General features: G+C 50.6%; 1 protein-coding gene across 1 annotated transcript in view; it reads left to right on the top strand.

Moving 5' to 3' along the window:
* Positions 1-27,776, top strand: part of PRRC2B (proline rich coiled-coil 2B) — an 85,099-nt gene that overhangs the window by 30,275 nt on the left and 27,048 nt on the right. The window contains exons 4-14 of the mRNA XM_068988187.1: positions 1,226-1,328; positions 3,585-3,657; positions 7,570-7,713; positions 9,568-9,809; positions 10,266-10,387; positions 10,817-10,959; positions 14,548-14,638; positions 16,958-17,150; positions 21,173-21,488; positions 23,046-23,242; positions 25,595-25,787. Of these exons, the coding sequence (XP_068844288.1) occupies positions 1,226-1,328; positions 3,585-3,657; positions 7,570-7,713; positions 9,568-9,809; positions 10,266-10,387; positions 10,817-10,959; positions 14,548-14,638; positions 16,958-17,150; positions 21,173-21,488; positions 23,046-23,242; positions 25,595-25,787 (1,817 nt within the window). The remainder of the gene's footprint in view (positions 1-1,225; positions 1,329-3,584; positions 3,658-7,569; positions 7,714-9,567; positions 9,810-10,265; positions 10,388-10,816; positions 10,960-14,547; positions 14,639-16,957; positions 17,151-21,172; positions 21,489-23,045; positions 23,243-25,594; positions 25,788-27,776) is intronic.

Here is a 27,776-nt window from a genome sequence, read left to right as displayed (position 1 = left end):
CATTCATGGGGTAGTGTGACGTGTAGAACAGGTGCTGCTGTGTGATTTCTAGCCAGGCCGTTTATTAGCTTTGTGGAAGCTGGGGAACCATTTGACTTCTGACCATCAGTGTCCTCCTGTGAAGTACAAATAACCCCTGGCTCCAGGGGCGGCTACAGGAGAGGGACAAGAGGACCCAGGTGACATGCTTGGCACAGGGCCTGGTGGGTGGCAGATGTCAGTGTTACTCTTCCTGTCAGTCACAGACACTGCAGCCTCTAATGAAACTGGCGCTGCACGTTTCCGTGTAAGCAGTGAAGTGCCTCTGCTACTGCTAGTTCTAGAGAGCTAGGACAAAACCTCGCTCCGTCCTCTTATCCAGTCTTAACACCCCGTCGGCATAGCATCGGGCAGCTGGAACGGGGCCGGTGTGCTGAAGCATGTTTGCCAGCGAGAGGTGGAGCGCGTTGGTAGTGGCAGCAGATGCTGGCGCTGCGTCTCTGCTGCCCCCTCCCTGGTGGTCAGGGAGGTGGCCGAGTGGGGAGGACCACACCCACTGGGACTCGGTGTTTGGAGTACACAGAAAAGTTCATTGTGGTTTTATCTGTCATGGCGGAGAATCTGGAGATTGGCACGTTCTAGGCCTTCCCCCTGTGTCATTAGGAGAAAGCGGTGGGTTCACGCGTGTTGCCATACTGAGATGTGTGTGGTGTCAGCCTACTTGTGTTAGAAAGTACTATGCTAATGTGTGTGGAAAAGTCTGCTAGAGTTTCTCTCTGGAGGATGACATGGTGACACATTCTGTATGGTATGTGTTTATTTTTACCTTGAGCATATATTTTGTTTCGCAAACTGATAGGTTAAAAAAGGATCTCCTGTTTCAGAGTGGTCAGCCCCTGAGGAGCTGTGAATCCTTGGTCAGGAGTGAGAGGCGGGGGCCCCTCCACCCCCCACTGTAGCCGCCTTCGTGGCAGATTCTCTGTCTCTTTGTTGTTCGCCCCTTTGTTGTTCACAGTGGGCTTTCAGTCTCTGCAGGCAGAAGCTGTGCAGGAAGGCAGACAGCTGTGCTGGCCGTCCTGTTAGGGGTCGGTGAGCAGACCTCACATGTGGTCCAGTTTCTCGTTCTCTTGGCCAGCCTAGGAGTCTGCCGGGGGGAGGTATTTGTAACCCGCCAGAGGAGGTTGGAATGTGGAGGGACCCTGAGGTCATGGCCTCTGATCCTCATGTGTCTCCTGCCTTTGTCCAGTTCCAGTGTGACGGCCTCTCAGCCGCCGGAGTTGCTGCCGCAGCCGGGTTTGCAGAAATCTGTCTCCAGTTTGCAGAAGCCGACACAGTCGATCAGTCAGGAGGTAGGTGCTGGGGACCCCGTCACCGAGAAGGGCGGCTCCCTGTGACCTGCCCGTTCAAGAGGCCAACCTGAAGAGTGGCTTTCAAAAAAGACCCCAGATTCAGGATAGAATGTAGATGCCTAGTTGGATTCCTGTTGGCTTAGCTCCAGGTGAGTCACCTGGGCAGCTGCATGCTAGATCGGGGCCCCGCAGTGTCTCCTCAGAAGCAAGAGCCATAAGGAGACAGCAAGCATTAAGCCACAGGAGGTTCAACAGTCTGGTGAGTTTGGAAAGCAAAACAAAGCAGGCACCTTCATGGGTATTCTTAGCGTCAGACTTTCTCTTTGTATCTTCAGTATGCTGATGTGTCCTGGGTCTCCAGGTGAAGGACATTGTGGACAGCAGTCCCCGAATTTACTTGTCCTTGGAAATGTCTTTTAGCAGACTGTCTCTGGGGACTAGTGTTTCTCAGAATATGCTTTGTGGAATAATGAGCTATAATCCTTCATTCGTCAATGCATTTCAGACACCTCTCTAAACAGAAAATCATGATTAATCAAGAGCTCGTATTGTACTTGGTTCATCAGCATCTGTGGGTTACAAAGGCTAGCAGCTGGTAGCTGGAAATCTGGACAGATACCTGGCACTCGCTGGCTCTCTTGAAAAGAACCACTCTGTGGGGAACATTCACCGCTTTGCCAAAGGGACACCCTCCTCCAGCCAATACTGAACTGTGCTTTTAAATCAAAGGAAAAGAAGAAGAAGAAAAAAAATCTATATTCATGTGAGACTCCATGTTCACCAGCCTAAGTCCACTGAGGCCTGTTGAACAGTGGGTAGCGTGGAGTTCGTGTCTCTTTCCCAGATTTGAGACCGAGTGCGGTTAGGGGGCCTTGGTTGTCCTGCAGCCCTGGCTCGGTGTCAGAGCTGGCTCTGTGAGCCTGTTGGAGATGAGCTCGCCGCGTCCCTGCCGTGTAGGGCCTGGGCTCCTATGGAGAACGGGTGCTGTGGGCCCGTCGGGGCCGGATCAGGCCCTGCCCTGGAGCCAGCCCGCGGCCCCTCTGGCGCTTCCTGGCTTTCCTTTCCTGCAGAGATGGTGAGAGGATGAGGCCCCCAGTGTTTTCCGGCTTTGAAACCTCGTCTCAGAGGCAGTTTGACTCTGGGCACACGATTTGCTGCAGTGTTAGTAACCCTTCCTTCGCCGGCCTCATAGGCCTTCTCTTCCAGTTTGGTGCCCTTGGTGGGCGAGGGCCAGGGGCCCTGTGACTGCAGACCCCAAGGAGGTGGCTGTGGGATAGCAGTGACCTGGGGCCTCTGCCTCCTGGTCTGGAGGCCCACCTCCGGCCCCCAGCTGTTCAGACCCCCCGGGACCTGTGGGCATTCCAGGTCACTGGGAGCAAGTCTGTGATAAATGGGTTGTTGCACTTAAGCTCTGCCTTGGAGGCTGGAGAGACCACCATCTGCCCTGAGCGTGTGTGGAGGTGGCAGCAGGGGAGGACAGAAGAAGGGAATTATTTGATCTGGGATCCAGTCCAGTGGGTGAAGAGACGTCACGCTGCGTCAGCTTGGTTTTGTGTATCTTTACCTTCAGTTGTTTAGGCATGTTGCTGGGAGAGGCAGCTGAACTCAGTGGTTGGGGACCTGAAGGGGCTTTGGACCCTGGTAGGGTGGGAACAAGTCCTGGTCCTCCTTCCCTAGTTGGGTGTCTAACCCACGTGACCCTGGTGTGCCTGGCACCTGGCTTGCATGTAGGGAGCTTTCAGCAAAGGTGTGCCGATGAGGTGCGCCCAGATGAGGTGGGAGCGGAAGGCTGGGCTTGGGGAGTCAGGCCTTGGAGGATGACAGGAGCCGTGGGAAGTGGTGCTGGGCTGGCCAGCGACACAGCAGGCACGTCAGCTTTCCCATACGTGTATTCTCTTAGCAGCAGCACAGTTTTTAAGGCACGTGCTGGAGTTGGGTTTGGTCTTGTCCCTGGAGCAAGACAGAGGAGCTCTGTGTGGGCGTGTGTTCCAGGCTGTGGCCCTGGCTCTGCTCTGTGACCTTGGGCTGGCCGCTTGCCCTCCGGCCTGCTCTGCATCTGTCGTGTGGCCAGTGCTTCCTGAGCCCAGGCTGCTTCCTGAGTGGAAGGCTATGTGGCAAGCACGTGTGCTTGGGTCCTGCCCAGCTGGTGGTAGTGGGTACAGCGATGTAGCCTCGGGGCACCTTGCTGTGACATGGTTGGGGCACGGACAGCAGCCTGCTGGGCTGGCCCTGTTCTCATTCTCTTCCTTCTTTCAGAATACAAATTCAGCTCCAGGTGGACCAAAGTCATGGGCACAGCTGAATGGAAAGCCAGCAGGACACGAAGGTGGTAAGTGAGCGTGTGGTGTCGCACTGGGTCGTGGGAGGGACGAGTACCTTTTCTGGACTGTCCCAGTTCAGTTCAGACAGCCTGAAGCTTTGTGGACTCTCCTCACTGAGCGAGGTACTGCCTTTGCCTGGCGTGGAGGTGCTGATTCTGCGGACCACATCAGCTCTCTGGTCTCATTGAACATTATCACTGAAGACAGTCCCCCGGGTGTGTGGAGGAGACCCCAGCACACCCTGGTTGGCTGAGCTGCTAAAGGAACAAGTCCTCACTCAGCGAGCACCCGTCTCCTCCCTGGTGGGGCGAGGTATCATGTGCGGGACGCTGGCTTGCGGCCTGGGTTTGTAAATCAGCAGCTCTGGGAGCTGAGCTGCTTGCTTTTGGACGGTGGCACCAGAGCAGGCAGAGGTTATGTGGGGTTTGTTGCCATGGTGTCCCGCCTGACACAGGGAGACACACTCAGACGGCTGTTCAGCCCAGGGACGGCGGAGGGCGTGTGGGAGGAGGAAGTGTCCAGAGCCCTAGGTCAGTGCCGAGTGGCGCTCTGAGATGGCCCCAGGGCAGGCCAGGGTACAGTGGCTGCATGGTGGGGCGGGGATCTGGGCTGTGGGCCCAGGTCAGCAGGTGTTTTTGCAAGGAGCCAAACATCCGGATTTCTCTCTGGACTCTCCTGGTTTTCCAGTGTTGGGGGCATGTTTCTAGCATGATGTGTAGACAGCACCAGCCAACGCCTCGAGCTGGAAGGAGAGGGATAGAGGTGTGAGCGGCTTGACCACAGCTGCCCTTTCCTCCGTGACCAGCACAGGCCACCGTCTTTACCGTCAGCCCTGTCCTGGCGTTGCCTCTGTCTTCTGCGTGTCCCTGCCGGCCAAGGCCTTGCCAGGCCTCACGTGTCATGGTTGAGAGTGGACACCAGCTCCACGCGCCAGCTGCCCTGCACACCTGGCTGCTCTGCCACTCTGAGCACGGGCCCTTCTGGGTTGGGTTGCCGTGCGGGTGAAGACTTGCCCCTTCCTCCGTCTCCATGGGGATGTCAATCAGTCGGTGTGGCGGGGACGCGCAGCTTCAGCCGGGAGGGCGAGGTGGAGGGAGCCAGACAAGCAGAGAGGGTTCGGTGGGGGCTGTGACAGGGCCTTTTAGACCTAGACAAGGTCCTTCCAGAGGCTTTGTGGAGACCATTCACTGGGCTGTTCACAGTGGGTCTTTGCTCTCTGTAGCCTCTATTTCTGTGAGGTTGAAATATTCTTAAGTAAATTCAATGTACTTGTTTTTAATTAACAGGAACGATAGAGGTTATTTGAATTAAAGTTGGCACAGCTCTTATGGAGGGCAGCCTGACACTGCCTATCAGTACGAGCCTGATACCCTCTGACCTGGCAGTTCCTCTGCGGGGCGATCACCCTGCAAGTGATACCTGTGTAACACAAGATCTCACTGCCCTGTTATAACCGCAAAAGATTGGAAGCAGCCACTTGAAATGTCCATCAAATGATGGTACTTTAATGAAATGCTGTTTGGCTAGAAGGAAAAAAATGCAGTTTTCTACTGATCTGGCAAGCTTTCCAGGACATATTATTAAGTGAAAAAAGCATAGAATAGTACGTAGAGTATTTTACCATTTGTGCAAAAAATCAGGATGAGAGAAAATACGTTTCTAGAAAATGTATGTGCATTAAAAAAAAAAGATCTCTAGAGGGAAACATAAGAGGAAGGAAGAGAGGGAACAGAACAGAAAAGTGCATTATTTTGTGAGGACGTTTGATGTAGATCAGGGCTTCCCTGGTGGCTCAGACAGTGAGAATCTGCCTGGGAAGCTGGAGGCCCCAGGTTCCATCCCTGGGTTGGGAAGATCCCCTGGAGAAAGAAATGGCAGTCCATTCCAGTACTCTTGCCATGGATGGAGGAGCCCGGCGGGCTGTTGTCCACGGGGTCGCAGAGAGTCCCACACGACTGAGCAACTGACACTTCCACTTTTCTTTGATGTGGAAAGATGGAGTACCTGGGTGGGAGGAGGGCTTCTGTTGATTCTTCTTTAAGGCTTTTTACCTTTGAACCTTTTGATTTATTTATGGAAATGAAACTTGGTTTAGAAAATAATTTTAAAACACAGTAAAATATCCTGTCAACATGTGGTAGCTCGTCTGGGAGGCGGCAGAACCCAGTAGCCCAAGAGGAAAGAACAGATGTGTGCTGACTATGACCCCTCCTACGTGGGGGTTATAGCCTGTGAGGCTTCCAGGGCTGTGCACAGACATTGTCACGACTTTGGAACTGTCGATGTCCTTCCTGAGTTGACGGACTCTGCACGTGGAGGGTAGTCCCAGGCCTGTTTCACTTGGACCAGGCCCAGGCCTAGGTCTGCCTGTGTGGTTCAGGCAGAGGGAGGTGCGTGGCCCGCAGGCTCTGCTGCCTAAACCACCAGCAGCTCCCTCTGGGGCCTTGCAAGAAGCCCCTGATTGTGCTGCCTCTGTTCCTCCTGGCAGAGAACAGAGGGCAGGGGGGAATGCTGGGTGAGCATTACAGGGCGTCGGAACCTTAGGGATGTGATTTTGCTGGGAATGTCGGAGCTCTTCACTTTGCCCTTTTTATCTCTGGAGGGCAAGTTTTATTCATAATTAGAATATCACCTTTATGATTATCAAGACAGGGAAAAAGTACTAGGCTTTTTTTGTTTTCTTGGTTATTACTTTAACTTCAAACTGTCTACCTTTTTTTGTGTGTGTGGCCACATGACACGTGAGATCATTCCTTGACCAGGGATGGAACCTGTGCTCCCCTGCAGTGGGAGCTCGGAGTCGTAACCCCTGGACCACCAGGGAAGTCCGTCTATTCCTACTTTTAAAGTATTGACTTTCATATTTCACTCCTGCCAGTGACCTTTTGATACAATGAGGCAACTGTGAGAGTATTGGTCCTCCTTCGTGACACCTGGCGATTGTCTCTCAAGTGAAGCATTGGTTAGTAATGTGTCCGTCTACCCCTGTGGTGGGTTCATCTGACCCCCCTGTACCTTTTTACTAAGGGGGATGGTGGATGGATGGCCACCTTGAGCTTCTGCACTGACCCTGCCGCCTCTTTCTGAGCAAGTCTGCGGCGGTCAGCAGGTGCTCTGATCAGTAATTCCTGGGGACAGACGTGGGTGTGTTGCCTGGGGGTCAGGGTGAGCCACAGTTGGATGTTTACTGTGTGGTGCTGCCAGGTGCGCTGTGTGTTCACTGAAGGGACCGGACCCCACTCCAAGCCCTAAAGTGCATCACTTGTCAGTGCCCGTTCATCGAAGATGATTGCAGGGTCCCAGTGCCCCTTGCTCTGAGTGATAGGAGCAGCCCTCAGGAAAAGCTTTCTCTGCAGGGCTTGATAGTGTTGGAGAGTGAATGAAAGAACAAGGAAAGAAGTTGTTCCCGGGATTATAAGAGTTAAAGTGTTTGGCCTTGCAGGGCTTGAGGAGCTTTGTAGGAAATGGTTTACTGGAGTGGACAGACAATCCAGGAGGCAGTGTGAGCTGTGAGGTGTTGGGGAGGGGCATTACCTCCACCCAAAAGCCGCTGACCTCAGACAGGTTTCCCCAAAGACTGTGCTTGTCTCCCCTCTCCTCAGGACCACCGCCGAAAGGACGGTACTGCCTTCCTCCAGGAGTGGGAAGGGAGGCTCAGACTGCAGTATCTGCTGTACCCAACCTCTGCTGTTTGTGACCAGCTCTGGCAGGGGGCCTGCTGCGGTCTGCAGGCAGCCTCCCCTCGTCACCCTCAGGAAACCCTGGTGCCACTCTGTGGGCACAGAAGGCCAGCACAGACGGCACCGCGGGAGGCAGTGCCCTTCAGGGTGGTAGGGCCGCCAGTGTGCTCCGAGGCTGAAGCAGAGAACCATGGACACCAGTCTCACCTGACCCCTGAGTCTTTCTGATTCTCTTGACAGGTTTAAGGGCCTCAAGCCGACTGTTATCCTTCTCTCCCGAGGAATTTCCGACGCTGAAAGCAGCTGGAGGGCAGGACAAGGCTGGCAAAGAAAAGGGCGTCTTAGATCTGTCGTATGGGCCAGGACCAAGCCTCCGCCCTCAGAGTAAGTGAGCTGCAGCCTCCATCTGGAACAGCAAAGTTCCCCTTCAGCTTCTGCCTCTTAGACACGAGCCATCTCTCAAGCAGCCAGGCTCCCTGCCTGGAGAGCACGGCTGGCGATCCTGTACTGGGTTCTTATGTCTGTGGACTCACTTCCTGGGCTGGGCTGGAGGTCGCGCCTCCCTTCCCGTCCTTTGGGTCAGTCCAGGCCTGTCCGTCTTCCCAGCAATCATCAGAGGCTGTGCTGTGCCTGGGTGGTCACGGCAGGGACAGCTGAACCAAGGGCAAGTTAACTTGACTCCCAGTTCAAGAGCTTATTTTCTAAGCAATGGTTTCCAGAGCTAGCTGAGTGTTGTCAGAATCACTTGGGGGTTCGTTAAGTCTGATTTCCAGCCCTCTCCTACCCCGCAGCCGAATTAGAATCTGTTTTTTAACATGTTTCCCTGGTTGCGTAGCCAGCCCACCACTCATCTCCATGGCCCCTAATTGGGGGTCTGGCCAAGGGGTAAGCAGGGTTGTGTAGCAATTCTTATTGGTAATACTTTTTTTCTTCATAGCCTTGGGTAGTTAGAATTTAAGGTATTGTTTGGGAATGGGATTTCCCATCAGTTCTAATCACAGATTCTGAAATAGCCCTTGGGTAGGGAGTTGATCAGGTCTTGAAATATGAGAGACTTTTTTATCTGCTTGTTTTGATTAATCCCCAAGGTATCCCAGAGTCAGAACGGATATCCTATAAATGAAATGATAACCGTGAAGCTCTTTAATAAAACATACTGTCTTCTCAGTGGTCTATGCTGGGTTATTTTGTTTGTTCCAAATATATAATCAGATTCCTTAGGCCAGAAACATCATCTTTTGGGGATTAATTAAGATGAGCTGTTGTAGGACTGTAACAATTTAGAACTAGAAGAAGCTTCTGGAATCAGTTCTGTCCCCTTGTTTGAGAAGATGAAGAAGCAGATGACCTCAGGTGACCAGAGCTTGGCTAAGGTCATGTACAAGGTGGCTGAAGAGTTGGGAGCAGTGTGACTTTGTGGCTCCGATCCTGGGTTCCATTCTCTTAGGGGTCAAGTACTCAAGAACCTTTCATGTTTCAACTTCTCTCTAACTATAAGTTGACCAAAAAGAGGAGTCTTTTTGGCGCATCTGATTCCTTGTTGGCCTATAATCCCACCAGGCTTTGCTACGTTGAGCAGGAGAAAGCGTCATCTTAAAACGATGGTCAGAGAGGATTGGCAGATTTCAGTCTGTGACCTGCAGGAGGTCCCCTGGCCACTGTGGGAGCAGGTGGGATGAGGCCTGAGCAGGGGGCCCAGCCCCTTCCAGTGCCTACTTGAGGGAGCCAGTAGCTGTTTTCTACATCACAGCTAGGGAGTCCCTGACTAGAGTTGGCACTGCAGAGCAGGGTTTGAACTCGCGTCAGGAACTCTGGTTCCAACATCAAGTCCAGTGCCAAGCCTGGTACCAGTCCCGATGGGACTGGGTCAGTATTAGTGGAAACAGTGACCCAAGACTGCTCTTATGGGGCTTCTGGGTCTCTTTGGGGTGTTAGGTCTCAGGTTGTGTGGTCTCTGAGTTGATGAAGGAAGACCACCCCTTGTTTACACTTGCCTTCCCTCTGAGCAGACTGTGTTTTGTGTTTCTCTGACAGTCAGACACCCTCAGCAGTTTCATACTCATTGGCCAGATGTCTGCCCCCCACCTTCCCTGACAGACTTGACCAGTCAACTCAATTCTTCACTTTTTTTTTTTAATTTTTGGTGAGTGAGGGGGGTCCCTTGACCTTCAGAACCTCATACAATCCCTCCTCCCCCTTCCTCTTTCCTCTCCCCTTTTGCCCCCTTTCAATTTCCAGATGTGACAAGCTGGAGGGAGGGCGGTGGGCGAAACATAATTTCTGCCACGTCTCTGAGCGCCTCCCCAACTGAGCTGGGCAGCAGGAACTCGAGTGCAGGAGACGGAGCCCCCTCCTCGGCATGCGCCAGCGGTTCTAAGGACCCCTCTCTCCGCCCGGCTCAGCCTGCCCGCAGAGGGGCTTCACAGTTCTTGGGGAGTGTATACCACCCACCTACATACCATGACATGCTTCCTGCTTTTGTAAGTCTTCAGAGTGTGCATTCTGTCCCCGCAGAGTCAGATCGTTCATGTCCAGCAGAACCTACTTCACGTGGTTGAATGTCCACCGTGGGCGTCCCCCATCCCCACCCAGTCTCTTTGCCCTGGTGCCTTACCCTGGAGGTTTCCATTACTTTTGCATTTTCACTTCCCCCGTTTCAAGTTTTAAGGGCCTCTGGCTTCTTTCCCTGGCTATGTGGATGTTATCTTAACCTTGGTTCTTTTAGAAGAAGGAGAGGCAGGTATTCCCCAAGACACAAGTCCCCAGATTTGTGTACTGATAGCAGGAAAAATGGGGGAGATGGTGATAGGATTAATTGGGAAACCCCGAGACTTTCCTGTTTCTGTTTCCCTTTTGCCAGAACAAATTCTTATGCCAGTGGAACTTAGACTCTGGGCCATTACTGGAAAACCCTGTTCATTGATGTTATGTTTCAGATGTGTTCGCCACAGTCATCAGAGAACCAGGGTACAGTGGAAAGAGGATCTTTTCCCCTTCCTCAGCTCCGTCTTGAACCCCGTGTTCCTTTTAGACAGTTCCAGATGAATGACCAAGACGGGTAAGGCCAAAGCAGTGTAGCCACGTATGTAGAAGCCACCCTGGTTGGTGGTATTGGGGCAGTACAGTGGGTTTACATAGGACAGCGCTTTGGCTTCCGGAGGCCTCGGAAGCTGGAAAGCACCCTGATGCCCAGGGTGCATGGGGGGTGGTCTCCTGGGCAGGGCGAGGAGGGGCTCTGAGTTCAGCTCCCTGCCAGTTGTGCACTGCTATCACCGTGGATTTAACACCGAGCAGCTAAAATGAAGCAGAACTTCTCTTGGCGATGTATTTGTTGATTACATGTTCTTTAAAAAGGGGAGGATTATAATATCAAGGGCACACGTGAACCTTTGCAGTGGGGGACATAGTTCTGGAGAAGTATTGGGGTTTGCTTCCATCTGTGTACTTGACACCAGCCCAGTGTCTTTACCCTTCTCTCTGTCATCAGAAAAGAAAATAGACTGGGAGTGAGCCGCCCAATCCGTCCACTGAGGCCGCTGGTGGAGCGGGTGCCACGACCCACCATCGTCAACGCAGAAAACCTGAAGGGCCTCGATGACCTGGACACTGACGCCGACGATGGCTGGGCAGGTGGGTGGTGGCGTTTGCTGGCGGGCTCTCGACTGACGGTTTAGCAGGCGGGGACTGCACTCTTGTTTCTGCTTCTTGCCAAGGTTGGCAGTTCCTGCGACACAGTGTCTACAGGAACTCCTGGGGGCAGAGGGCAGCAGACAGCCTTGGGCCTGAGAGATCCTTGCTGATCCTTACCAGCAGTTGCTTCCTCATGCAGCCACGTTGTCTGTCTTGGTCTTTCGTCTTACTCTTAGAGGGAGAAAGAGTGTGTGTAACGAAAGAGTTAAAACAGGAGGGTGATGAGCCCCACATAGCACCCTGTCACTGCATTTCAGCAAGTTCCAACATTCTGCATTCTCATAATTACCCACACTCCCGATCTGATTATTTTCTTTTAAAATTCTTCTGGAGGTTTGTTGCCAAGTAAAAGGCGCATATTTAGTTGTAGGGTTTTGATAAACCCACGTGGTTGAGCAGCACAGCCGCGTCAAGACACAGTACTCACTCCATCCCTTCCCAGCCAGTCTTCCTCCTGACTGCCCGAGGCCTCCCCCTTCTGATGAGTCCTAACTGCAGATGGACGGAGTGGTGCGGCTTCCCTTCTGCTGTAAGGTTTGTGAGACCACCCGTGTTATTACGTGTGTCAGTGGTTGCTTTTAATCACTGAGGCGTGTGTCATTGTATCAAATCCTGTAGTTTGCTCGAAAGTTTATTATGGATGCTGTTCTCATTTCTCTTGAGTTAATATCCAGCAGTGGAGTCGTTGGTTAAAGGGGAGGTGTGTGATGAGGCTTGCCAGAAGCACGCAGACCTCCGTGGTGGCTGGTGTGTGCTCCAGCGGCAGTCCTGAGAACTTGGCTCTGCATCCTTACAGTGCTCTGGTGTTCATCTCTTTAATTTTAGCCATTCCAGTGGGTGTGTAGCGTTAGCTCATTGTGCTTTTAATTTGCATCTTGCTGATGAGTAATCATACGCTTGTTTTCATGCCGATTTGGCTACTGGTATCTTTTTTGAGTGTTCAGATACACATCATTGGAGACTTAGTATTTCACAAAAGTTTTTTCCCACTGCCTGCCTGATCCATTTTCTCAGCACTGCACTTTAATTAGCAGAAGTTTTAAATTTTGATGAAGTTTAACGTATAAATTTGTGTTTTTTATGGTTTATTGTGTCTTTTATAAAAATCTTTGTCCCTCCTGGTGGCAAAGATAACTCCCTTATGTTTTATAATTTTAACACTGATTTTTAGATGTGTGGGCCATGTATTAATTTGTATATGGTGTGAGATGGGAGTCAGGGTTCATTTTAATCCAACAGGATACCCAGTTGCTCTACACCATTTGTGACGAGACTTCTCTCTCCCTGTGGCATTGCTTTGACACCTTTGCCAGCAATTGATCGATCGTAGACGTGTGGGTCTCATTTTGGACCCTGTTTGTTCTATTTATTCATCCTTCCGCCAATACCACACTGTAGCGTTGTAGTAAGTTAGTGTACATTTCCCAGCTTTGTTCATTTTTAAGATTATTTTACTCTTCTAAGTCCATTTTCATATAACTTTAGAATCTTTTTTTTTGAAAATGATGTATGTAAGATTTGTAATGATACAGATATCACTCTTTTTCATCCCTGATAAGTAGGTAATTTGTATTTTTTCTCTTGTTCACTTCTGCCAAGGGCTCATTAGTCTTACTCATCTTTACAAAGAACTTTTGGCTTTAATTTTCTCCATTGTTTTGACTGTTTTCTAGTTCACTGATCATTTTAATTGGAAATTTCTAGATTTCTCATTGAATTCCACTGTAGTCACAAGGGCATATTCTGTGTGACTCCCGTTCTTTCCAGTTTATCAGGACTGGTTTTATCACTAAGGTGCGTGGTCTGTTTTGCTGAGTAGTCCAAGTGCTTGTGAGAAGAGTGTGTTCTGTAGTTCACATTCTGTATGTATCAGTTGAGTCAGGTGGTTGGTAGTGCTGTTCATAACATTTTTGTCTAGTTCTATCAGTTACTCAAAGTAAGGTGTTAGACTCTCTACTACAGTTGCAGATTTATCTGTTTCTACCTTTAATTCTGTCAATTTTTGCTTCATTTATTTTGAAGCTGTTACACCCATTTTTTATTTTTATGACTGGTGTGCTGGCCGTTTCTGTTGTTTTCACATACTCTTGGTCTCTCCTCCGCCTCTTGCCTGGAGTCTGTCTCACCCTGTGTCAGGTCACGTTCTGGCTGTATTTATTGTTGTCGTGCTGTGTTTTTGCATCCGCATCCTTCAGCCCATTGGTGTTTGTATGCACCGCGAGGCTCTGGGAGATAGTATGTGATCACATTTGCTTTGTCGTCAGATCTAACTCTTAAACTGGATTGGGCTTTTTGCCACGTCCCTTTTTTCAGTGATATACCTCATGTGACAGATTTTCGTATTATATAAAATTTGCCCCCTTAAAGTCTACCATTCAGAGATGATTAGTATATTAACAAGTTTGTGCAATCATCCCCACTGTTGAATTCCCAAACATTTCCATCACCCACAGAAGAAGCCCCGTACCCATGAGCACTCACTCCCGGTGACCCTCCCTCCACACACAACCTCTGGCAAGCACCGTCTACTTTCTGTCTGTGGATTTGTGTGTTTTGGATGTTTTGTATGAATGGAGTCGCACAGCAGGATCTGAGGCCTTTCGCACCTGGCTCCGTCTCTCAGCATGATGTCTGCAGGGGCCGGCATGTTGTAGCGTGTGTGTGAACTATTTTTTTTTTTTTAATGTGGCCAAATCCTGTTCCATTGTGTGCATCTACCACATTTTGTGTGCTCGCTCATCCATTGATGGACACTTTCTGCCACCCGAGCCACTCGGTCACAGATCCCACCTCTCAGGAGTGTGTGTTGGCAGGGAGGCCTCCTGGCTGGTTTCTGCCTGCTTCTGCTCACTCCTCACCTTGTAACACACTTGCAGAACACTTGGTCTGCACAGATTTAAGGACTGTTCTCTTAACAGAGTTAATCTAACCAGGGAGGCTACTGTGCTGTGACCAAAGCCAGTACGGTCTTTCGCTTGTATTTTTGTTGTTATTTGTTTAATTAATTTATTTTTTAATTGAAGGATAATTGCTTTTCAAAATTTTGCTGTTTTCTGTCAATCCTCAACGTGAGTCAGCCATAGGTGTTCATATATCCCCTCCCTTTTGAACCTCCCTCATCCCTCTCCCCATCCCACCCCTCTAGGTTGATACAGAGCCCCTGTTTGAGTTTCCTGAGCCAGACAGCAAATTCCCATTGGCTATCTATGTTACATATGGTCACTTGTATTTGTTTTAATATGGTTTTTATTTATTTATTTGGCTGCATCATGTGTTAGTTGTGGGATCCAGATCCCTGAGCAGGGATCGGGCCTGGGCCCCCTGCATTGGGAGCGTGGAGTCTTAGTCCCTGTCCTCCACTTCTCTCTGCAGTGTGTGCTCTGGTGGTGGCAGCCGGGGGTGCCCCTTAGCCAGGTGGGCTGGCGCCCTTCCTGCCTGGAGGCAGCGCTCCCCCCACCCCAGCGGTGCTCTTACCACTGTTGGGATGTGCATCTTGTATCCTTCTCGCTGGCCCTCCTCCTGTTGCAGGCCTCCATGAAGAAGTGGACTACTCCGAGAAGCTGAAGTTCAGTGATGATGAGGAGGAGGAGGAAGTGGTGAAGGACGGCAGGCCAAAGTGGTAAGGGCGCCATCCCTGCTCACAGCACCGCTCCCAATGCTGGGGGTTGAGGGGGCACGTGTGACACTTTACGGATGTACGTGCACTGGTGTTCTCCGTGCTGCCGTGCGCTGACCCCGGCAACCTCATGTGGGCAGATACTGTTTCCATTTTGCAGATGGAAGGACAGCTGTTTGGGGGTGGGGAGCCAGGGTGGGCACCAGGCGTGGCTGGCTGAGTCCTAGCCATTTAGCCACTGAGCCCGCATTTTTCCCAAGTGTGTCTTGTAGACTGATTGTTCTGCAGACTGCCATGAGTGTGTGGTGCCCCTAAAGCCTTCTCTGGCCAAGCAGATTTGGGAAACCGCCTGGGTTCAGCTCTACTCCAAGAGTGCCCGGAGCCTAGGATGTGCGTGCTACAGCCTGCTGGGAATCTGGGAGTGGGGGAGAAGCCGAGAGCGGGGCATGCCACGTTGCCTAACCGTATTTGACCACTTGAATCTTTTCTCTCTCTTTTTTTGGATCATTTCGTTGGACTGATGCTTGCTCCCAACACCATTTGGAAAATACTTAAATTGTAGTCTAGCCAGTCTAGTTTTTAGCAGAATACCAGTAGCATTGGCTTGTACTTTTAAAATAGTAGCTATGGTCACTTTAATTTGTGTGCCCACCCCACCACCACCCCAGTGTTGGGAAGTATGGATGCTTCTCTTTGTATGGAATTGCCTGTTTCCTTTGTACATATATATCTGTTAGACTTGCTGTGCTCTAAGTTAAAATGTGATCACTGTTCTATATTGCTTAGATAGCAGTGCTTTGGTGTTTTTCCCCTTTGTCTGTTTCACTGTCAGGAGTTGAACGTTTATGTAGTTGGGTCTGCAAGTCTCTGTTGTGTCATCTTTGGCTTCACAGCTCCTCTTCTGCAGGGAGCTGGTAACGATCTTCTGTCACTCTTCCTCAGCTGGCACACAGACAGTTAGCTAATTGAGGCTTCTGAAATTTATTTTAATGCTGCTTGATTTCAACTGAAGCTTTGGATGCCCTTGGGAAATAAATATTTATTGGTCAGTTTTTGGAACTAAGCTCAGAAGGAGATGTGATCCAGAATTTAAATCAGTGGAAACGTGAAGCTTTGTAGGTTCTTTGGAGCAGCAGTCCGCTCCATTCCTCTCTCTGAATTGATGTGACTTGACTGTCCATCTGAAAGAGTGAGACTCTGGCTGTCGTGACCAGGGACACACCACATGGAGTCCCCAAGCCGGCCACCACTCAGTGTTCTCTGAGCTGGCTGAGATTCCTCCTGCAGGCCCCACCCACGATGGGCTCCTGAAACCTCCCTGGCTCCATCCCTCCCTGTTCACTGTCTCTGGGACCACAGGGACCTGCATCGTTTCCTTCATGCACCATCCAGAGGCTGGCCAGCCGGTCCCTCCTTCCCTGTCCCCCTCACCCTGTGGCTTAGTCACCGTCTTGATAGACTTGGGTCTTTCCTGGCAGGTCGGGAACCTTCCGTGGGCACCACACCTCGGCTCGCCACCAGGAGGCACTGGCAGGCGTTGCTCTGTCTGGCCTCCTGCCTCTCCTCACCCGCCTCACCTCCCTCCACCTCCGGAGCGTTTGTGCATGTGTGTGTGCGTGTGCGTGCAGGAGCATGGGTATTAGCCAGGCCTGACTCCCTGACTTTCTCTGTGCTCCCACTGGGTTTTTGGGCACCACTTCTGCACTAGCAGAGGTGTGAGTAGATGCACACGTGTTTTGTCACAGAGCTTTTGTTTGCACGACAGCGTGTAAAGGTGAGCACCACTCAGCGAGCCTTCCTGGAGCCTCTGCTGGGCGTCTGTCTCCTCCTCCTCCATCCAGTGTGTGCATTGCTCCTCTTGCTCTTTGTAATGTATCACTCAGCAAGCCTTCTTCTGCTGTTGTGCGGAACATTTGTTCAGTCCTGGGACGGGGCTTTGGCAGAGACAGAAGGGCCTGCAGTGGGAGGCCTGGGTTCAACTCTGTTAGCTCTTTCTTGTGAACAGCTCCCCAACCTCCCAGAGACTCACTGACGAGCTCTTTAAAATGGAGGAAGTAGAGGCGTTTTGTTTGTTTTTTTTTTGTAGTAGATGAAGTAATGGGTGTGAGGCATCCTGCCTGGAGCTGTGTCTTTAAGACTGACTTGGTAAAATGGGTGCTGGTGTAGGTGCTCTGGGCGTGTCCTCTCAGCCATAAAGTGGATGTGCCATGGGTCTTTTATGAAGGAAATCAGTTTGTAGAAGCTAACTTTCAAATTGCTAATGGTCTGATGAGACCATGCCTGGGCCGACCAGGAAAACCAAGTCTTCACGGTTTGTCCTAGGAACAGTTGGGACCCCAGGAGGCAGCGGCAGTTGTCCTTGAGCTCTGCAGACAGTGCTGATGCCAAGCGCACCCAAGAGGAAGGAAAAGACTGGAATGAAACAGGAGGCGTGACCCGTGTTGTCCGGAAGGTGCCGGAACCTCAGCCGCCTTCCAGGAAGCTGCACAGCTGGGCGTCAGGCCCTGACTACCAGGTACCTTGGGCACTGCGGGGGAGGGGTTCTGTGCCTGTTTGGCTGGGGGACATGCATGTGCGTGTGTGCACACACAAGCCCTTTCCAAGTTCAGTTGACCAGAGATCCAAGGCAGAGACTCCAGCAGGTCACCTGAAAGGCTGTTCTGTGCATTTACAATGAACAGGAAGGGGTGGAGCCAGGGAGGTTTCAGGAGCCCATCTTGGGTGGGGCCTGCAGGAGGAGTCTCAGCCAGCTGAGAGAACACTGAGTGGTGGCCGGCTTGGGGACTCAGTGTGTGTCCCTGGTCACTAAGGCCAGAGTCTCACTCTTTCAGATGGACAGTCAATTAGGTTTCACTGAGTTCAGTGGTCTGGTCGGTTTTCTGAAAAAGTCTAAGCAGACATTTCTCTCTCTCTTTTTCTAAGCTGTTTTAAATTGGAGGATATTTGCTTTACAGCATTGTCTTGGTTTCTGCCCTGCATTAACATGAATCAGCCCTAGGTATACATATGTCCCCTGCCTCTTGAACCTCCCTCCCTTTTGGTTTTTTTTTGACCGCGCTGTGCAGCATGTGGAATCTAGTTTCCTGCCCAGAGACTGAACTTGAGCCCCCTGCATTGGGGCAGAGTCTTAACAACTGGACCTCCAGGGAAGTCCCTCTTTAGTCACAAACTTATAGAAAAGTTGGTGTAACGCAAAGAACATTTTTCCTGAGCCATTTGAAGAGTAAGTTGCTAGTCCGATCAGGCTCTGTCACCACAGAATGCTTCTCACGTAAGCACAGTCAAATCCAGGAAGCTCGCGTTGACTTCGCACTGCCACCTTGTCGGCAGACTCCATCCCATTGCCCCCGCTGTCCAGCTGATGGTCCGTATGCACAGGAATCTGGCTCAGGGTCAGGTGTCCTTCAGTGTGAAGTGGACCCTCAGCCTCTGCTCCGCTTTCCTGAGGTTGACGCTCTGGAAGATCAGAAGCCAAGTGCTTTGTGCAGTGTGCCGTTTGTCTGGAGCTTCCTCATGGTGGGGTTCAAGGCCTCCCTCTTTTGGCTAGAGTCTCTCAGAGTTGGCACTGACTCTTCTCATTGCTTCCGCCTGGATGACCCTGGTCCCTCTCTGCCCACTGTAACAGCCTTACTTTAATCTCAGGATTGAGGTGCTGGCTACTGGGTTTCACAACATCGAGCTTTCACATGTACCACAGATTGGTAATTGATAGAAGTTTTGTGGCTAGTTACTTTAAGACTATGAATATCTAGTTTCTCATCAGATTTTTAATTAATATTGTTTCTTTGGATGTTCAGGTTGTCTTTGATTTGGGAGCTTCAGGCTTGCAGCCGTGTGCTTTTCACTGTCTCCATTCTTTTTTTGAGAGATTCCTTGCTTTCTGGTAGAATAAGCTTTTCCAAGCTCATTTTGTCCTTATCTAGCCTTGGCCCTGGAGTCAGCCTTTAATGACACTTATAAACCGGTACGTGGGCACCAGGAGTGCTGCTGCTTCTGGTCTTTTCCATGGATAATTGGGGAATGTATGTACATGAGAGAGACACACACACAGACACACACATGGAGTTAGGGATTGTATATATGTGAGAGAGAAACACACACACGTGAGAGAGACAGACACACACGCACACAGTTAGGGAATGTATGTATGTGAGAGAGTGGGAGACACGAAGCACACACACACACACTTCATTCTGGCTGTTTCCCGTTATCTCCCTAGTCTCTCTGTTTCTACCCTCACCCTCTCCCTTGCACAGGTGCCCTCCTCAGCTCCTCACATGTCAGCCCCCCCTCCCAGAGACCCTGAATTTCCCTGCTGAGCCATCTCTTCTAGAAGTTCCTTCCTCCTCCCACTTGATTGGGCTCCCCTTCCTCGTCAGCCCCACCTCCATGTGAACAACCCTGTTCACCTGCCTGGGCTCCGACCGCCTGCCCTGAGCTGTCTGACCCCCTGGTGCTGGCCTGGTGCTGCCACATTGCCTGGCTTTGGAATGGAACTGAGCTGGAAGGGCAAGCTGCGGAGGGAAAGGCATTCATTTAAAGAAACTTGGCAGACTTGCCATTTCCAGAGCACTGTGCTGTTTAAAGGACTTCCACATCTTCCTGTAAAGTGAAAATACTTTTTATCTTGAGTTTTTGTGCTGAGCACATATCGTGTCTTGCTAGGCATTGTGCTCGGTACAGGGGACACAGGAATGAAAACAGACACAGTACAGCGCTTATAAATTATCTTGCGATTAACCCAGATTTCATCCCAATATTGGGGTTGCTCAGTATTCAAAAGAAGATTTTTTTTACTTTGATCTGCTCATAGCAACCCTGAATTATCTTGAGTGTTTTTATTATTATCTAGAGTCAACAAAGATAAAATCTCTTATCATTTCATGAATACAAATTTCTGAAAAGATTGTCACAGCTTAAATGTTTTGCAGAATATTTAGTTTATAAAATGATAGCTCACTTCACGCAGTTTTGAAAGGCATGTCTGTAGTTTTGATGATATGCACATATCCTTTGATTCTGGTATTTACTTTCTGGGAAATTGTGAAGAGAATAGTAACAGGGGTGTGCCTTAGGGATCATCCAGGTGTCCTGAGCATCAGGGAGTGAGATGTGTCTTGGTGGAGACTCGAGGTGAGACAGTACGTGGCTGTTAAGGTCCCTGGACAGATGGCAGTGATCGGGGCAGAGTAAAAGGAGAGTGCACACTTGGCCCCAATTATATCATGTAAAAAGTACCTTTGTGATTCTAAATTAGACATTTATAATCTTGTAGTAATTGCCTCTGGATTATAGGAAGTTAGTTTTCAGGAGAAAAATCACTCTCTGCTGTCACTGCTACTTACTGCTTTTATGGAGGTGTAATTTACAGAAAGGGCTTCCCTGGCTTCTCAGTGGTAAAGAACCTGCCTGCCAGTGCGGGAGGCATGGGTTTGATTTCTGGGTCGGGACTGTCCTGTGGAGAAGGAAATAGCAACTCACGCCAGTATTCTTGCTTGGAAAGTCCTGTGGACAGAGGAGCCTGGTGGGCTACAGTCCATGGGGTCACAAGGAGTCAGACACAACTGAGCAACTGAGCACTATTCTAAACCTGAGGCAGCCTTTCTCTTGAACCTTATAGTCTGTGGGTTTGCAGAAGAGTCATACAAGACTGAACGATGACAATTAAAATACAAGAAAAGACACAACAGACCTTGGTTTCATATGTCTGATGACTTTTCAACAGTTACCTTCATCTGTGTAACTGTCCCTCAAAACAAGAAGTTGTGTGGTTTTCTGCCAGTTGTATGTCATTCGACTTCCAGTGGCTGGGTCCAGGGGCCCAGCCCATCTTCTGTCCTGCTGCAGATTCTGCCTGCAGCCTCTCTTCCTGCAAATCAGTAAGAAATCTTCCCAGAACTGAGAGGTTTTCACACTGCATCATTGGTGCCCTGTTGGTTGTCTAGTAACTTAACAATCAACTTGAGACTTAAAAGTAGGTAAAATACCTTGAAGAGATGTTTTTAGAGATGCTGTTTTGTTTTTACATTAATCAGTTTGAAACCTCACGTGTGAGTGTGAGTTCTGGTGTCTTGGGGCTCTTTGTACCCAGAGGTTCATCTGCTGTCGTGGGAGGAGCAGTAGGGTAGTTCTGTGGCTGAGGAGTGATGAGCATGTGGTTTTTTGCTCCTTTTCTTTAGCTGTGGACACCCTGACCTTGCATGCCCAGAGGTGGCTGCAGGAGTGCCCATTCTCGTGAGCGTTTCCTGCATTTCAGTCATGGTGTTAAGAGGTTTGCAAACAATTCCGTACACCTTTACAGCCCGGAGGGCTTCCTTGATTATTAACAGTTTCCAAAAGAGAAATTAGGGTTTAGACTGTTGGTGCTTGCCCAGCCCTCTTTCCAAATATAGCGTAGGGCAGAGCAGGATCGAAGCTCAGGTCCTTTTGCCATAGGCCTCTTGAAGGTGCCCAAGGGTCTTGAGAAGGGAGCTGACACCCTCCAGGTGGTGGCCTGTCTCTGAGTTGTGACATCCTCTGACCGTCTTCTCTCAGCAGAAGTCCTCCATGGGCACCTTATTTCGGCAGCAGTCTGCCGAGGACAAAGAGGACAAGCCCCCGCCGCGGCAGAAGTTCGTCCAGTCGGAGATGTCAGAGGCTGTGGAGCGAGCCCGGAAGCGCCGGGAGGAGGAGGAGCGCCGCGCGCGTGAGGAAAGGCTGGCTGCCTGTGCTGCCAAACTCAAGCAGCTTGACCAGAAGTGCAAGCAGGCTCAGCGGGCCAGCGAGGCCCAGAAGCAGGCGGAGAAGGAAGCTCCCCGCTCTCCGGGGGCTGAGAAGGTGACTCCCCAGGAAAATGGCCCTGCCGTCCACAAAGGTGAGCAGTGAGCCTGGCCCCTGACCTGAAAACAAGGGCTGTGTCACTGGGCATCTCCCTGGCTTCTTAGCACGAACTGTGGCCAATGGCTGGACACACAGGGATCCAGTTGTTAGGAGTTCAGGCCTGGATTAGGGGCCTGGGTTCACGTCCTGTTTTCACCACTGAAGCCAGCTGGCCACTTGCTTCCCCTCTGACACCTCCCCTCTGACTTCCCACTTTCCTCGCCCATGAAGTGGGTTGGGGAGAGTTTGTACCCACCCCCTGGGCTCAGAGTCCTGGGAGATGATGTCACGAAGCACGTGGCACATTTCTAGATGCAGAAGCACCTGCCTTCTCACGGGTGCTTCTAACGAAGCACTGTCTTCATTACCACTACTGCTTGGCAGTGGAGATGTGGGTGCCGGAGGACCTCATTAGGAGCACAGCGCTCTCTGTGACGCAGAAGGAAGCCTGCCCGCTTTTTAGAATACATTTTCCCTGATGTTAATCCTAAAAGGACTGGATCACGTGGCTGCACTAGACACACCAGTGTTAAGTGGTGGAGAGGGTCTCTTGCTCTAGGTTTTAATAATATGATCAGTTATGTTCTTTGTGACTTTCTTAAGTGAACTCAAAGTCTCTAAAGTAGAGAAGGGCCTGATGTTAGTTTCAGTTGCTGAAAGCTTCTCAGATGGAGGGTATTCTGGTGACCTCGTGGTGATCAGCACCCTTCAGGCCAAGGAACTCAGACCCTGGTCCTTCTGTAAATGCCGTGTCACTGAAGTCTGGGTGAAGCCTGGGCCCAGTGTCGGGGACCTACTGAGGGGGCAGTAGAGAGTCAGGGAGTGGACGGCAGGGTGCAGAGTGGGCTGGGCCTGGGTGTGAGGTGTGTCCCCGGCTCTTCCATACCCGCCCTGCCTATCAGCATTCCTCTGGGACGCTGCCCCACCTCCAGGCTTTGCACTGGTGTTTGCTCTCTGCAGTAGATTTCTTGAGAATGCAAACATCAGTTATAATGAAGGTAGAAGAAAGAATGCAAAGCTGGGATGGGGAAGACAGCAGGGGATTCCAAGGGGCACGGTCTTGGAGACCGTGGGGAGCATCCCGTTTGAAGCGCACTCCGTGGACTGGCCCAGTTAATGCTCCCGGAAGCCCCGTGGGGTAGTTGCAGCTGTCATCCTCAGAGGGGCTGCCTGGCCGGCCTGACTCGCATAACTCTGGGTGGAGGTGGGGGCACGTGGGCTCTATTTGAGGCCTCATCCACTCTGTTGCACTGGGTCCATTTTAATAGACCCTCTCTCACCTGGAATTGTATCCCAGCTCTACTGCCGACCATGCGACTTCAGGCAATTCATCTGATCTCTCCGTCCTTGGTTTTCTCATCTGTGATTGGGGGGCGGGGGGAGGCTGTGAGCTCGGGCATGGGAGGTGTTAGCCAGTGCCGGGGTTTGGGGATGCAAATAGTTTAGCAGTAGAAAGTATGTGCCAACAAGAAAAAGCATTTGCCATTAAATATTCACTCAGCCAAGCTTTTATGAACTGACCTGGCCGTTTCTCCACTTACTTGTTCTGTAGGCTCCCCTGAGTTCTCTGCCCAGGAGACCGCCAGCACGTTTTCAGAAGAAGCCCCCACAGCTCCTCCAGCAGTGGCTCAGAGTGGCGGCAGTGAGGAGGGACCCAGGGAGGCTGGGTCCCCTGTGCAGGAATTCAACAAGTACCAAAAGTCACTCCCTCCCAGGTTCCAGCGCCAGCAGCAGCAGCAGCAGCAGCAGGTAAACAGGAGACGCCTAGCCCATATTGTAAACAGATCCGCCCCTCCATCTCCCAGGCCCCTTCAATTAAAGCAGATGACACCCACCCTCCTGTACCCCAGTCGCCAGCGGGGACGTGGAGAGTGGGGGCCTTGCAGATCAGCCCTGGCCTTTCATTTCTCCAGGTAATTCATCCTCTGGATGAAAACCTTTGTTGGTAGTTTGGGGACCCTGTTGTCTAGCGTTGAAAGGAATGGCTGGTGGTGTCTGAGTGGTGTTTCACTGCGAGGTGTACAGTGTGGCCACTCTTCACACTGATGGCGGCCCCACCCTGGAGCCTACCCAGGAGGAAGAGGCCTGGGGGCTCTGTGGACAGCACTGGAGAGGAATGTTGGCTTTGAGTTAAGGGTGGAGGCTTGTAGGTTTCACATCAAACAGCTTTGGGTTCTGCTTATCTAGCCATGTGGGGCCTAGGACAGGTCAGTGTGAAGTGGAAGGAATGAAGCCCTGCCTCTGCGTGGCGGTGAGGGGTTCTGTGATGCCTGTAGACTAGTTTATCGATGGTCCAGTAGTGTCTTTATTGGTGTTCCATCAATGTTCTTAAAAGATTGAGTCTCTCTCTTTGTTTTGGCTGTGCTGGGTCTTCGCGGTGGCATGTCAGCTTCTCTGGTTGCAGAGCGTAGGCTTAGGTGCCCTATGGCATGTGGGATCTTAGTTCCCTGACCAGGGATCAATCCGTGTCCCTGCATTGAAAGGTGGATTCTTAACCACTGGACCCCCAGGGAAGTCTGGTAAATTATTGTTAGTAATCGAAAATGTTCCAAAACCTGGGTGCCCTGGGGAAACAGATCAAATTTTGTACCTTTACCCAAAATTTTTTTAAAGTTGCCTTTACAACGTTCACCCCAGACCCTATTTTCCTTGGGCTCCTAGGAAGCATTCCAGAAGCCCACCGTGGCCTGTGTTCTAGACAGTTAGGTGCGCTCATTGTGCTGCTATAGTTTTGTACCGTGAGCAGGCGCCGTGCAGTCACTCCTGGACTTGGTGAAGATTTACTGCCGACTGGAGAGATCTCTGGAGTCACTCCAGCCAGACACAGTCGTAACAGCTGCTCTAGGGAAGTCTTCTGGGGAGGGTGGGGATGGGCAGTGACAGGTAAATCCTTCCTGAAGAGTAGGAGGAAGGCTGAACATGCCAGAATAGCCTGAGGGAGTCTGGCAAATGGACTGTCTGGTCAGCTTCCCTGGGGACCTGGGGTCTAGACAGGAGGAGGAGCTGTGGGCAGAGCCCTGGAGAGCTCTACTTACTGAGTGCTGAGCGCTCCTAAGAGGTGCTAGGGCCCCCGGTGAGCCATCCGGGGAACCCAGCCCAGGCTGGAGTTGAGCCAGCCGGCTGGGATAGGGTGTGCTGGGCCAGCTGTCCCGCTTGTTTGACTGCACCTGTGTCTGCCTAGGACGCTGGTTCGGGATGCACTTGTGAGGGAAGCCCCAGGGGTCATCGGTGCTGTGGAGCAGGTCTGAAGTGAACCCTCGCTGGGTCTGGGTCCTTGATTTTTAATACTCTGTTGAAGTGTTAGTTCATCCATTCATGCAGTGAACTTTTTCCACACCACGTCTGGCAGTAGAGGTGAGCGGGCTGTGTGAACTTGACTCGCGATCCCCTGATACAGGGAGGGAGGCAACCGCAGGAGAAACATCAGTGTTGTGAGCGCTGAGAACAGGCGACCTGATCTTCCTTGGAACTTGTGGCAGGCTTCCCAGAGGAAGTTCTCTTTAAGCTGAAACCTGAAGGAGGGGTGTGGGTGAGCAGGTTTGGGGCCCAGGGAACAGATGGCCCAGCATGTTTCCAAGGCCTGAAGCAGGCGGCAGGCAGGTGTGTGGACTGGAGGCCGGGGCAGTAGTGGGAGGTGATGCTGGAGAGGCAGATGGGTCAGGACCCGCAGGACCCTGCAGATCACATGCAGCCCTGTGGGATTCCGGCTGTTGGATGGAGAGCTGTGGAGAGCCCAGGAAGACTCTGGCCGTGGCCAGGGCATTGGAGTGTGGAGAGCGAATTGAAGGGACAGTGGGGGCTGGGGAAGGGGAGGAGCACTGGGGAGGGTGCTCTGGGAAGGGTGCTGGTCATGTGTCAGCTCCGGGAGAGCCTTTGATCTGCGTGAGCAGCCAAGCTGCCGTGTGTAGTGGAGGAGCCTGAGGGCCCCGTGTGACGATGGGATGACTGTGCATCCATCCTGGGAGAGGGCCCGGGCCTGAACGTGGTCATGCGTACACTGGGGCCTGCCCTCTCTGGTCTTCTGTCTGGTGGGTTTTCCCTGGAGGCGTGTGTGTGCGGGCACCACGGCACCTGTGCAGCCCGGTCTCTCTCTGCCAGGAGCAGCTGTACAAGACGCAGCACTGGCAGCCGGTGTACCCTCCGCCGTCCCACCCGCAGCGCGCCTTCTACCCGCACCACCCGCAGATGCTGGGCTTCGACCCCAGGTGGATGATGATACCCTCCTACATGGACCCCCGGATCCCGCCTACTCGGACCCCAGTGGATTTCTACCCCTCGGCCCTGCATCCTTCAGGTAAGCACCAAGGTGCAGTGAAGGCCAGGGTGTGTGGTGTGGTCAAGGGCATGGCCTTGGGAGGTAGACAGACCCCACCTGGATTCCAGTCTGACCTCTTTGCAAGTCACATATCCAGTCTGTGTTATAACTTCCTTGTTTGCAAAACGAGTGTGTAGTAGTGCCTCCCACAAACAATTGTTAGGAAGAGGCTTTAAGATTCTGAATCATAAATTGTCTTTGTTAATTTTCATATCTCTGCCACGTAGTTTTGTCCCTCTTTCCGTTCTTAAGTGTTCTTTTTGTGTTCTCTTTTTTCATTGATTAGTCTTTCCCAAGGTTTATCAAATGCCGTTTTTTTAATGCCATTTTTAAAAAAGTATCTTTTGAGGTTCTTAATTCCTGCCTTTTATTTGGCTTTTATTTCATTAATTTCTGCCCCCCCCCATTATTTCCACTGAAATTATTTTGTTCTTTTTCCAATTATGTTGGATGCTTAATTAGATCACTAGTTTCTGAGTTTTCTGATGTATTTACATCTCACCCGAGTTTATGAGCCACTGAGTTTTAAAATAACATTTTTATTACTGTACAGTTTTAAATATTAGTCTGATTTTGAGTGATTTTTAATGGTATATTGTAAAATTTCCAAATACAGAGTTTTAATATCATCCGTATGTTGTTAATTTCTACTGTGGCTGCCTGTTGGTCATATATCATGGTCTGTATGATACAGACCAGCAGTCACAATTTTTTTCCATTAATACCAGATAATAAATATTTTAGTCTTTGAACTGCTACTCCAGTTTTGCTGTTGTAGAACAAAAACAGCTATAGACAATAGTAAGTGAATAGGTGTGGTTGCTTTTCAATAAAACTTTATTTTTAACAAGCGGCAGATCAAACTTCACTCAGGGGCTTGAAAAGAATATATTCTCCTATTGGACATGGTCCATTAAAGTGTGCCTGCTAACTGTGCTGTATAAATATCTATCATCACAGTTTTTTTTATCCCCTTGATCAGTTTCTAAGAGGTGTGTGAACATTTTCCACCGTGATTGTGGGTTTGTCAAATCTTGTAATCATGTCAGTTTTTGTTTGACCTACCTGGAAGCATATAGGCTTGAGATGACTGCATCTTGTTTCTTGTATCTTCATATAGCACCTTTGTTTCTTGGGTTTTCTGTCTTTAACGTCTGCTTTATCTGATGATAATTTCAGTCCAGTTTTCTTTTGATTAGTATTCGGGTGGTGTCTTTTTACCCCAACTTTTTATTGTCAGCCTGAGCCCTTTGTGGAGGAGAATGTCTTTGCACGTTTAAGATGTGTCAGCTGTGACTTTAGTCACCAAAGTTGCTCCCTTTAGATTGGGGGCGTGGGTGTCAAGTCTTCTCTTTGTTTTCCTTCTCCATTCTGTTTCCACTGTGAGTGGTTAGGTTAAATTCTGACACGCACCCTTGACTTAACAGAGGCTAATCAGATTACCCTGAACCTGAGCTCTGATTCAGGAGCCTTTTAATCTTTGCCTGGAATTTTAATTCTTCCCTTGTTTTGATGCTTACCAAATTATTCTCTTTGCTGTTTTATTCAATCCATGCTTGTTCAGATCTGCCTCCGTGTTTACTAGTGTCTTTGCTGCTTATCCTTCCATCTGGGTTCCATTTATTTTTTTCAGAACATACGTTCTGTCAAGGGCTCTACGAAAGTTTTTTGGCAATACGTATTCTTCACATGGGGTTTCCCAGGTGGCACTAGTGGTAAAGAATTTGCCTGCCAGTGCAGGAGACATGGGTTCCAAACCTGGGTCTAAAAGATCCCCTGGAGGAGAAAATGGCACCCCACCTCAGTATTCTTGCCTGCGGAATCCCATAGACAGAGGAACCTGACTGGCTACAGTCCATGGGGCTGCAGAGTTCTACGCAACTGAGCACTATTTTTCACCTACGGCAGCCTTTCTCTTGAACGATAGCGCAGCTGGGTATGGAACTCTAGGCTTGCGGTCACTTTCTT

Source organism: Capricornis sumatraensis, chromosome 1, assembly GCF_032405125.1.
Source record: "Capricornis sumatraensis isolate serow.1 chromosome 1, serow.2, whole genome shotgun sequence".
In the NCBI taxonomy this organism is placed as follows: domain Eukaryota; kingdom Metazoa; phylum Chordata; class Mammalia; order Artiodactyla; family Bovidae; genus Capricornis; species Capricornis sumatraensis.
The sequence above is the reverse complement of the archived record's forward strand: the minus strand, read 5'-3'. Positions and strand labels throughout refer to the sequence as shown.